Below are 12,543 nucleotides of genomic sequence, written 5' to 3'. Positions count from 1 at the left end.
AAAAAAGAATATTAATGTAATAATTAAGTGAGGTTAGTATTCTTTTAAAAATATTATTCAGGAGTGCCTGGGAAGCTCAGTCAGTAAGCGTCCAACTCTTGTTTTCAGCTCAGGTCATGATCTCACAGTTGGTTGGATCGAGCCCCAAATCAGGCTCTGCGCTGAGAACACAGAGCCTGTTTACAATTCTCTCTCTCTCCTCTCTCTGCCCCTCCCTCGCTCATCCTATCTCACTCAAAATAAGTAAATAACTTTTTTTAAAAATCTTATTCTGAAAGTTTTCCTTTAGTGAGGAAGTGCTAGAAGGCAAATCCCCTGAACCTTCCAGGGGTCACTCAGGAGGCATCCTGGGAAGTCATAGCAATTAAACACAGAGCACTTCTTGGTAAGGAAAAAAAAAATTCAAAAAGAATAAAAGCACTGATTCCTTAGAGACCCTACATCTGAAGGGAAGGACAAAATTAAATGAGAGAAGAATTGTACAGATACAGACACAAGCCCAAACTTTTGGGTTATTCAGTGCTCAAGGAAATTAAAGAATTAACTAAACCTCATATATAGACAAGTTGATTCCAATCCCATGGATTTGGGAGGGGAGGGCACGTGAAGAAAAAGCTTGAGCTTTCCTTAGAAGCCAGGTGTAACAAATGATCTCCATGCTTCATTCACATTGTTACTCCATTTGGTTGGGGGGTGCTATCATCGTGGAAGTTCTAGATTGATAGAGCCACTCCTGTTCAAGAACATAACACTACAATGTAGTCTATATATAATTCTTATTTTTCATTCATTATTTTCTGCAAGAAATAGTGTTCTTCACTCTTATTAATCCCCACTTTGGATTTCACCAAGATAAATCTTCTACTAGCCAGTTAAATTATTCACATGTAGGAATGAGGCATATAAACTATTCTCCAGAGTTTAAGTCATCAAAGATTTCATACTATAAAAAAGGACAGATAGCCTTACTAGGCTTTAATAACTGAAACCATTACGTAAACACAGCTCTACTTAAAAGATATAATTTACATAGTTTGTTATGAATATATCTTTTAAAAGATAAATTAAAATCCCATGGTAACAAAAATACTATAGTATTTTACAAATTACAGTTTTATGTCTCTCTCAATGGCCAAAAGTTACTCACGAGCATGAATTTCTTCATGAATATGCAGCAACATCGTACCAATGAAAATTTTAAGATTCACACATAACAGTGCACATCAAGCTTCCAGAACAGAATAGGCATTTATTTATTCCTCTATATTCTAACACACTTGATATGATATACAATTTTAAATTCTCTAATTTATATATCTAACAGTAATTACACATATTAACATGCTATGTAAAATAGCCCACGAACCTACTTTATAATTCCGTTAGTTTATTTCAAATGCATTATGTGTTCCTCTTTGTTATTTGGCTAAATGGACAATAAAAATCTGTCAGGTTATAATACTAATACCAAATACATTTTAGATACACTGGCTAACTTCAGTTTTGCTAGCTTAATTTCCTCAATCCAGTCTTTCTCCAATGAAAATATATGGTATTTAAGACATTAGCTACCTTAAATATATTACATGAGTTTTCATTGCATATCCCTTGGTTGTTTTAAGGACTCACCTCTTGGGTCGTTTCCTTGGTCATTAAAACAGTGCTTCTCTCACTGTGAGTAATTGTAGATACTTCACAGAACTGCGGGTGACCATAGAACACATAATAATATATGCCTGATCAGTGCATCTAAAAATTATCCTAATTAGTAGAAATTAACTTGGACAAGCCTGTTATTTGTCAACATAAAAATGCCCAAAATTTTATAACCTCAAATTAGTTAAATAAATCTCTTATTAGACATTTATGATGAGACAACAAAAAAAATATTTTATTTTGAGGATTGGGATAACATTTATGTCTCTGTACATTAGCATGTCTCTGTGCCTAACAACAAAAATTCTGGAATTTGCTTCCTGGAAGACCAATGACTGAGCAGTCTCTCAGGTGAGAGAGAACTCTACCTGTTCACTCATTCAAAACATACGTATCCTTAAGGTCACTTCTTCCCTAACGGAAGACATGTTTCTACCTTTCCCCGCTCTTCATCCAAGAGAATTGGGCTCTTCCATATGTTTGTACAAGTAATGAGGGATATTTATGCACAAGAAAATATAACAAAAAACCATCTAGGGAATTAACAAAAACTCCAGCCTGCACAGATATTTGAGTTGCCAGAAATCTCTTGGGCCAGTGTATCAGGAAAATAATCCTCCCATTTCTGTGTGCAGACACAGCCTATGGCTTTCTATGTCATTACTGTTTTTAATGAAAGAGAATGTAAGGTCATTATAGTTTATTAGAATATGTGCAACAAATTCAAATAAAGTAAACACTTCTGGACAGTTTTTCTCCCCTAGAACAATCTCTAGAGAAAGAGTGACTTGGTTCTTGCCAAGAAAGAGGCACAGACAAATATGTGAAAAGCATATAATTTAAACAGAAAAAAAATGTTAAGCAAATGATAAATTGTGAGTTTATAGTAGGAAAGATTTAGGTAAGGGAAGTCATATTTAAGCCGGCATTAAAGAGGAACCAGTCTCAGGCTTACGTCATATCCTCAGCAAATGAGGTCTTTCTTCTAACTGTTAGAATCTCTGTTTATGAAATCCTGAGGCTCAGAGGCAGAAGGCCCCGGGATGAGGGAAGTCACTGAGGTTAACACTGCAATTGTTGAAAAGATAGCTAATCACAGTTCCGGACTCTGGGTCGCAGTGGATGCTGTTTATCAAAGCCTTAATCTATGTCAACTCACACCATAATGATTTTCAGTTCATTAATTCAGTCCCTTAATTTCATTCCAGGGTCAATTGAGTAACTGTTTCTATAAGAAACAAATTATTTTCCAACAAGAGCCTGCTTGTACATCAAATCTCTGAGGGCTTCCACACTTACTCATTTTCCCTGGCTTACAATGGGCTCCATTGAGCATCTTGATCTCCACATACGTTTAGTTATATATTGCATTTTCTAGGTCATAAGGATCATAGATAAAGATTCATTAATCAGCAAAACTAAAAGACAACTGATGGAATGAAGAAGATATTTGCAAATGACATATTGGACAAAGGGTTAATATCCAAAATCTATAAAGAACTTACCCAACTCAACACCCAATACAAATAATCCAGTGAAGAAATGGGCAGAAGACACGAATAGACACTTTTCCAAAGAAGATTTCCAGATGGCTAATAGACACATGAAGATGCTTAACGTCACTCATCATCAGAGAAATACAAATCAAAACCACAAAGAGATACCACCTCACACCTGTCAAAATGGTTAAAATTAGCAACTTAGGAAACAACAGATGTTGGCGAGAATGCGGAGAAAGGGGAATACTTTTGCACTGTTGGTGGGAATGCAAAATCGTGCCACAATTTGAAAACAGTATAGAAGTTCCTCAAAAAATTAAAAATAGAACTCCACTACAACCCAGCAAATTGCACTACTAAGTATTTATCCAAAGGATACAAAATTACTGATTCGAAGGTTCACATGCACTCCAATGTTTCTAACAGTATCCAAATTATGGAAAGAGCCCAAATGTCCATCAACTGCTGAATAGATAAAGAAGATGTGGCAAGATATACATATAGATATAGATATATAGATATATATACAATGGAATATTACTCGGTGATCAAAAAGAATGAAACCTTACTATTTGCAGCAATGTGGTGGGAACTAGTGTATTATGCTAAGCAAAATAAGTCCGTCAGAGAAAGACAAATATCACCTGATTTCACTCAGATGTGGGATTTAAGAAACAAAGCAGATGAACATAGGTGAAGGGAAGGAAGAATAAGATAAAAATGGAGAGGGAGGTGAACCATAAGATACTCTTCAATACAGAGAACAAAGTGAGGGTCGCTGGAGGGGAGGTGGGTGGAGAGATGGGCTAAATGGGTGATGAGCATTAAGGAGGGCACTTGTTGGGATGAACACTGGGTGTTATATGTAAGTGATGTATCACTAAATTCTACTCCTGAAACTATTACACTATGTGCTAACCAACTTATACTTAAATTTTAAAAGTCTGACTATCCTGACTGTGGTCCTACATTTAACTGGATAGGGAGAGGGACCGGTGGGTTCTTTCCAGTCACCATTTCCAAGCCACTTTGAATATGAATGAAGCTGCCCTGAATCCTGTAGACCCCTCAGTTATCAGTTGAATACCACAGAGGGACTCCAGTCCATGCCACATGAAGCAGAAAAAATACCCAGCTAACCTTTGCCAGAATTGCTGGTCCACAAGATTGTGAGGCAAATGTAAATGGTTGTGGCTTTAAGTCACAACATTTCAAAGTCTTATACCATGTAGCAAAAGATAACCAGAGCAAAGAGTGGAAGCTGGAACTGTGGTGCTTCCATAACAGAAATGTAAAGTACATGGCATTGACCCCGGCCCCAGGAGTTGCTGGGGCTGTAAGGGCTTCGAGGCATCTGTAGGTAAAGCTTTGTTGAAGGACAGGGTGGACTGTGCTTGGAGGCCGAAGAGAAAGTGACTCATGTTACCAAGTGCTAGCAAAGTTTGGTAATACCCTCACCTGTAGTAGTGTGGAAAATAGGAACAGGTCGGGGAGCAGGTGGATTTGACTGTGATTTCCAAGCATAATACTGAATATGCCAACTGGTTCCTCAGCCGTGTATGATATGTTGAAGGGTGGGTAACGAGAGGTGAGGGGTGCCTAGGTGGCTGTCAGTTGAGAATCTGACTCTTGGTTTCAGCTCAGGTCATGATCTTATGGTTTTGTGAACTTGAGCCCCATGTTGGGTCTTGGAATTCTCTCTCTCCCTCTCTCTCTCTGCCCCTCCCCAACTCATGGTGTCTCTGTCTCTCTCAAAATCAATAAATTAACCTCAAAAAAAGAGATAGAGAGGTGAGTTAAAAGCATGACTGTTCTCAAGTTCTCAAGCAGAATTCAGGAGAAACATGTAAGGAGTCAAGACCTGCTGGGTTCTGGTATAAAGCTGGTTCTCATCCATAGCGTCTCCAAAGAGCAAAAAAGCTCTCAGAGTAAGAAATGGCACCAGAAGAAAAATCATCTCAGTGTTGTAGATGTAAGACCCTAGTGAGACTTCAGAAAGATTTAAGGTGTGTCTCATAAATTCTCTTAACTAGGTTGTCCACCTCCAAAACATATGCAGGACACAGGGAAGAAAGAGCAAGTCTCTAGTTCTTAGACTTTCTTTTTTCAATTCACAAAGTCTAATTTCATTTACTTGTGTTTTCACAGGGTTATTCGATACAACCGATATATAACCTTGTGTAAGTTTAAGGTGTACAACATGTTGATCTGACATATACATATATTGCAAAATGATTACCACAATAAGGGTAGTTAACACATATGTCATCTCACATAACTGGAATTTTTGTGGGGGATGAGCAATTTAAGATTCGCTCGCTCAGCAACTATTTCTATATAATGCATTATTGTTAACTACTGTACCCTGCTATACATTAGCTCCCCAAAACTTATCCAACTTACAACTAGAAACGTGTACCCTTTAACTAACATTGACAAATTTCCCCCACCCGCCAGGCCCTGGAAATCACCATTCTCTTGCCTTCTATAAATTGGGTTTTTCCATACCACATATAAATGAGATGATAGAGTATCTGTCTTTCTCTGTGTGACTTATTTCACTTAGCATAATGCCCTCAAAGTCTATCACAGTGTTGCAATTGGCAGGATTTTCTTCTTTTTTATACCGTAATATATTCTCTCGTATGTATATACCACTGTTCTTTTTCCATTCATCCCTCAATGGATGCTTAGATTGTTTCCATGTCTTGACTATTGTGAAAATACTGCCACAAACATGAGAGTGAAGATATCTCCTCAAGATTCTGATTTCATACTCTTGGATATATGCACAGAAGTGGAATTTCTGGATATTATGGTAGTTCTATTTCACTTTTTGAGCAATCTCCATACTTTTTTCCATAGTGGTTGAAAAATTTATATACCCAAAGACAGTGAACTAGGGATCCCTTTTATCTACATCCTACAGAAAATGTAATCTCTTCTCTTTTTGATAACACCCATCTTAACAAGTATGAGGCAATATCTCATTGTAGTTTCAATTGCATTTCCATAGTGATTAATAATATTGAGCACCCTTCCATGTTCCTATTGGTCATTTGTATGTCTTCTTTGGAAAATGTCTATTCAGATCCATTGCCTAGTTTTTAATCAGTTTTTTTTTTTGTTTTGTTTTTCCTATTGGTTGTATAAGTTCCTCATACATTTTGGATATTAACCCCTTGTGAGGTATAAGACTTGCAAATATTTTCCCCCATTCCATAGGTTGCCTTTTCATTTGGTCAGATGCAGTCTGGATCTAGAACTTGAGATCCTGAATGTCAAGCTGATGTCAGGATGGGATGAGATCTTAACTGGCTTAATACCTTCTGTGCCCTCCCTCCGAAAGTCCTGAACTGCCATTTTACAAGTCTGACAAACTCACTGGAGAGACAGGCTACATGCAAGGAGAAGGAGCCAGGAGAGCCTGGTCTTCTAGCTATCCCTGCCAAGGCACCACTCACAAGAGTAAAGTCATCCAAAATACTCCCTAAAAGCCGAGGGAGCTCAGTCCACGCCACATGGAACAGAAAAATTGTTCAGTCAAGTCCTGCCAAAATTCATATGTGCTCAGATTCAGACCTGTGTGTGGCAAGATATAGCCCTGTGTGTAAATACATACAAACCTGTGTGTGATCATATCAAATACATATACATACACATAAGCATTCATATGCATAGTCAGATACTGACCCATGCACTGTCAGATACAGACCTCTGTGTTCATATATAGACACATCTATGAAGCTGGACAGGCATTTTTAGACTTATGGAAGTAGTGTAGTTTGGTATGAGCTTATGGACAGTATTTGGGCAATAAGTACAAATATCAACATTTAAATATGTATACCAATTGATCTAAGAATTCCACTTCTAAAAACTCATACTTACACGATTTCAGTAAGACTTCATTGCAGAGCTATAGGTAACAAAAAAAAAATGGGGGAAAATATGGCAAGGACTGGAAACACTAATTTTACCGTATCTTCATAAAGAAGTTTTAAGCAGTATGAGCAACCTGAGAATGGGTTACATCTCTAGACAGGTGTGGAAAGGACTTCAGGAGGCTGAGTAGTAAATGTAAAAGTTATACACAAGGACATAAACATGAACACATATGTTTTATTAGCAAAGATTATTAATAGACCAATTTTAGAAGCAATAACAATCTTAATACAATAACTATGTATGTAAGAAGATCTGGGACTATGTGAGGGATGGGTAAAGGTCTGTCTTTATATATATATATATATATATATATATATATATTTGCAATGACATGGATGAAGCTAGAGAGTATAGTGCCAAGCAAAATAATTCAGAGAGAGAAAAATACCACATGATTTCACTCATGTGGAATTTAAGAAACAAAAAATGAGCAAAGGGAAAAAGAGAGAGAGAAAGATACAAATCAAGATATAGACTCTTAGTCATAGAGAACTGATGGTTACCAGAGGAGAAGCAGGGTTGGGTTAAAGAGTTGATGGGGATTAAGGTATGCACGTATTATGTTGAGCACCAGGTGATGAATGGAATTGCTCAATCACTACATTGCACATATGAAGCTAATAAAACACTGTATGCTAAAGAAGAAAATCAATCCAACTAAATATAAAAATAAGAATTCGAATGAAAGTAATAAATTAAGTATAGCCAATAATTAAAAATTCATGTAACTAGGAACACCTGGGTGGCTCAGTCAGTTAAGTGTCTAACTTGGGTTCAGGTTGTGATCTTGCTATTCATGGGCTCAAGTCCCACGTGGGGCTCTAAGGTGACAGCTCAGAGCTTGAAGTCTGCTTTGGAGTCTGTGTCTCCTTCTCTTTCTGCCCCTCCCCCCTCTCACTTTCCCTCTCTGTCTCTCAAAAATAAATAAAGCATTAAAATTTTTTTGAAAGAAATATTAGTGGAACTACAAAAATGTCATTGGTTACTTCATTACATCTGGAGATTAAGAGTATACTTCTCATGATGAGCACTATGTATATATAGAATTGTTAAATCATTATATAGTGCATGTGAAACTAATATAACCCTGTATATTAATTTTACATGAATAAAAAAATAAATACATAACAATTAGTGTAACTATAAAACTTTCATTGACTACTCAATTACATATTATTTATTGACTCCTACTGTAAGTGCATTTACAGTAAAATAGACATTAACATTTGAGGAGATGGGCACAAATGTTAAATTACTTTCTTCATGGTGGATAATACACTTATCTACTGAGAGATATAATATTTCTCCTCCAGAGTTTCTTCATAGCATTCGTCATCTCAGAATTTCTCAGAGTGTAGATCAGGGGGTTCAGCATGGGGGTTATGACTGTATAAAACACACTCAATAATTTGTCAATGGGGAAGGTCTTGGCAGGTCTCACGTACATGAAAATACACGGCACAAAGAAGAAGACCACCACAGTGGTGTGGGCACCACAGGTCTGGAGGGCTTTCTGCCTCCCTTCCGGACTAAGGTTCTTTAGAGAGTGAAAGATGACACCATAAGAGATGAGCAAGAGCACAAACACGATTGTGCAGATCAGTCCTCCGTTGGCCACCACTAACAGGCCAATGACATGGGTGTCAGTACAGACCAGTTTCAGTAAGGGGTACATATCACAGGAAAAATGATCAATGACATTAGAGCCACAGAATGGGAGCCCATAAATAGTGCTAAGTTGAATTACTGAATGCATAAAACCCCCAACCCAGGACCCTACCAGGAGCACAACACACACCCACTGTCTCATGATAACCAAATAATGCAAGGGCTTACAGATGGCCACATAGCGGTCATAGGCCATCACCAGCAGAAGAAAAACTTCTGATCCACCAAAAAAGTGCTCTACAAATAGTTGGGTCATACAAGATTGGAAGGATATGGTGTTTTCCCCAAAGAACAAGTCTGAAATCAATCTGGGGGAAATGCAAGAGGAATAAGTGACATCCATAAATGATAAGTTAGCAAGAAACAAGTACATAGGCGAGCCCAGGGTCTTACTGACAGTTACAGTCATGACAATGAGCAAATTGCCCACCATGGTGAAAATATAGAAAAGCAAGAACATAACAAAAAGGACCTTCTGTTCCTTTGGATCCTGTGTGAGACCCAAGAGGACAAAGTAAGTTACATTGTTTCTTGCTTCCATCTAATCTGCATAGGAGGTGATTTCTCATGTTAGAAGCAGGAGATCTATAAAACAAGGGAAAAAACTTTTAAATGCATTATAAGAGTAATCTTTCATTGATTCATTCAATTAAAAAATGTGAAAGAGTGCCTGCTTGTGTCAAATGTTTTATAGACATTGTGATTTCCAAGTTGAATAAGCCATGGTTTCCTACATTTAGTGATAGCATACATAATAATCACCAAAAAGTGACAATATAAAAACAGCCCCACAATGTGAAGGTCACAGAGTAGGAATATATCTACCAGACAGGAGTCAGAGGCTTCCCAGAGGTGCAATGCTTTAGCTGAGTTTTAAAGGAAAAGTGGAAGGACAAGAAAAGAGGGCAAGGGAATTCCATGAAAAGGTGCATAGTTTATAAAGTCACAAAAGTGAAATACTTGAGACCAATGTAGTGTAATTGACATATTCAATGTGAGTAGGTCAAATTAGGAATAGAAGGTCACTGAAGGATTGTGTCTTCCCTCACTGATACTTCTCAGTGGTTGGATATACCCCCTTTTCCTGACTAATAAATGGGGAAGCACACCAGTGTTGTGTCTCTCCCTTAATTTTTAACCTTCATATCAAGACAGTATGGTACTGGCACAAGAACAGACACATAGACCAATAGAATAGAATAGAAAACGCTGAACTGGACCCACAAATGTATGGCCAACTAATCTTTGACAAAACAAAAGAGAGTATCCAATGGAAAAAAGACAGTCTCTTTAGCAAATGGTGCTGGGAGAACTGGCAGAATGAAACTGGATCACTTTCTTACATCATACACAAAAATAAACTCAAAATGGATGAAAACCTAAACGTGAGACAGAAAACCATCAAAACCCTAGAGGAGAAAACAGGCAACAACTTCTTTGACCCTAGCCATATCAATTTCTTGCTCAACATGCCTCCAAAGGCAAAGGAAATAAAAGCAAAATGAACTACTGGGATCTCATCAAGACAAAAAGCTTCTGCACCACAAAGGAAACAATCAGCAAAACAAAAAGGCAACTGATGGAATGGGAGAAGATATTTGCAAGTGACATATCAGATACAGGATTAGTATCCAAAATCTATAAAGAACTTACCAAACTCAACACCTGAAAAACAAATAATCCAGTGAAGAAATGGGCAGAAGACATGAAAAGACACTTTTCCAAAGAAGACATCCAGGTGGCCAACAGACGCATGAAAAGATGATCAACTTCAACATCACTCATCATCAGGGCAATACAAATTAAAACCACATTGAGATACCACCTCACATCAGTCAGAGTGGCTAAAATTAATTCAGGAAACAACAGATGTTGGCAAGGATGTGGAGAAATGGGAACCCTCATGCACAGCTAGTGGGAATGCAAACTGGTGCAGTCACTCTGGAAAACAGTGTGGAGGTTCCTCAAAAACTTGAAAATAGAACTACCCTATGACCCAGCAATAGCGCTATGAGGAATTTATCCAAAGGATACAGGAGGGCTGATTCATAGGGGCACATGGCTTTCAACAATAGCCAAATTATGAAAAGAGCCCAAATGTCCATCAATTGATGAATGCATAAAGATGTGACTCATATATACAATGGAATACTACTTGGCAATGAGAAAAAATGAAATCTTGCCATTTTCAACAATGTAGACAGAACTGGAGGGTATTATGCTAAGTGAAATAAGTCAGTCAAAGAAAGACTGATATCATATGTTTTCACTCATATGTGGAACTTGAGAAACTAAACAGATGACCATGGTGGGGAGAGAAGGGGAAAAAATAGTTTCAAACAGAGAGGGAGGCAAACCATAAGAGACTCATACAGAGAACAAACTGAGGGTTGATGGGGGTTGGGGAAGGAGGGAAATGGGTGACGGGCATTTAGGAGGGCAATTGTTGGGATGAGTACTGGGTGTGGTATGTAAGCGATGAATCACGGGAATCTACCCCCAAAACCAAGAGTGCACTGTATACACTCCATGTTAGCTAACTTGACAATATATTAAAAAACAATAATACAAAAATAAATTACACATCTCTCTCTTCAAAAAAAAATTCACACATGCAACATCTCCAAATTTGGACATCTCCAACTGGATATCAATTCAGTACTTATAAACTAAATTTTTAATGTTCAGCAATAAACATAGGTGTTTCCACCTCATTAAATGGTACCACCTTCCATGTCATTGCTCAGACAAGAAATATCACCATGCCATTCATGCCTTTCTTGCTCTCATATCACGTATTGTTACCTTTAACAAATCTTATTAACCCCTCTAAAATATATCACAAACTTTATCATTTCCCTCCCCACCGCTTCCCTACTGAGCCACTGCACTGGTCTCCTGCCACGTCCCTCTCCTTTCATTCTGGCCTACATCAGTATGTTCTCCTCGTGCAGTTCAAATGATTTATTTATAAAATCTGATTCTGATCTATCATTCCACAGCTCACAATGCCTACGGTGGATTCCAATCACACACTCACAGCTTCATGTATCATAGTTCATATTTACAGTAAGAGGAACTATAATCTCCACTTCATAAGTGGACAAGCAGAGGCTCAGAACATCTAATTAACTTTCCCAAGGTCACCTATTTTTCAAAGTTTGCTTTATCTCAAAGTGATCTCACTTTTACATAATAAAGAAATTCACACAATTGCAAACCTGGTTCCCAATATTTACTGTTAGTCTTACCTCGTGAAGACAAGTCCAGAATCTGAAGGAAGAGTTTTTAATCATTTGTCGGACTGGAATTTTTTTTTCATCCAGTATGACAAGAGAAAGAAAAAATCTGCATTATTATTTGAAGATATATTTTATTTCATTTGGATATCAGTCTATGTTCTTCATGGGGTCTTCCAATTATTCAGAAGATTGCTTTTATTTGCACTAGAGATTATGTAAAAGGAATTCTACGATCCATACACACAATAAAACTTTATTACCTTAGGATAATTTATCTAAAAGACAAGCAACCTAATTTTACATAAAAAGATAGCAACCAGCCATTTTCCAGGGAGATTTTTCTCCAGTAACTCTTTCCTACTAACTTCAAAATAGAAAAAAACCATTCACTCGGTTAGTCCTTCTCCTTCTTTTGTGTTGGTGTGACCACACCAGTTGACTTGAAATTTTGACACAAATTATTGTGCTTTTTTTGGGGGGGGGGGCGGGGGGGGGGGGTAGTGCATTCAGCCAACAAAGACCTCCTAATA

At 37.5% G+C, this 12,543-nt stretch overlaps 1 protein-coding gene across 1 annotated transcript; it reads right to left on the bottom strand.

Moving 5' to 3' along the window:
- Window positions 1–8,382: 8,382 nt before the first annotated feature.
- LOC102966707 (olfactory receptor 4A47-like) lies at window positions 8,383–9,312 on the bottom strand. The gene has a single exon (XM_007095400.1). It carries the CDS (start codon window positions 9,310–9,312, stop codon window positions 8,383–8,385), a length of 930 nt encoding a protein of 309 aa, XP_007095462.1.
- Window positions 9,313–12,543: the final 3,231 nt, after the last annotated feature.

Source organism: Panthera tigris, chromosome D1 (assembly GCF_018350195.1).
Source record: "Panthera tigris isolate Pti1 chromosome D1, P.tigris_Pti1_mat1.1, whole genome shotgun sequence".
NCBI lineage: Eukaryota > Metazoa > Chordata > Mammalia > Carnivora > Felidae > Panthera > Panthera tigris.
The sequence above is the reverse complement of the archived record's forward strand: the minus strand, read 5'-3'. Positions and strand labels throughout refer to the sequence as shown.

Excerpts from the sequence above, each read along its gene's own strand:
- LOC102966707 (XM_007095400.1), bottom strand. The coding sequence starts at position 9,312 with ATGGAAGCAAGAAACAATGTAACTTACTTTGTCCTCTTGGGTCTCACA.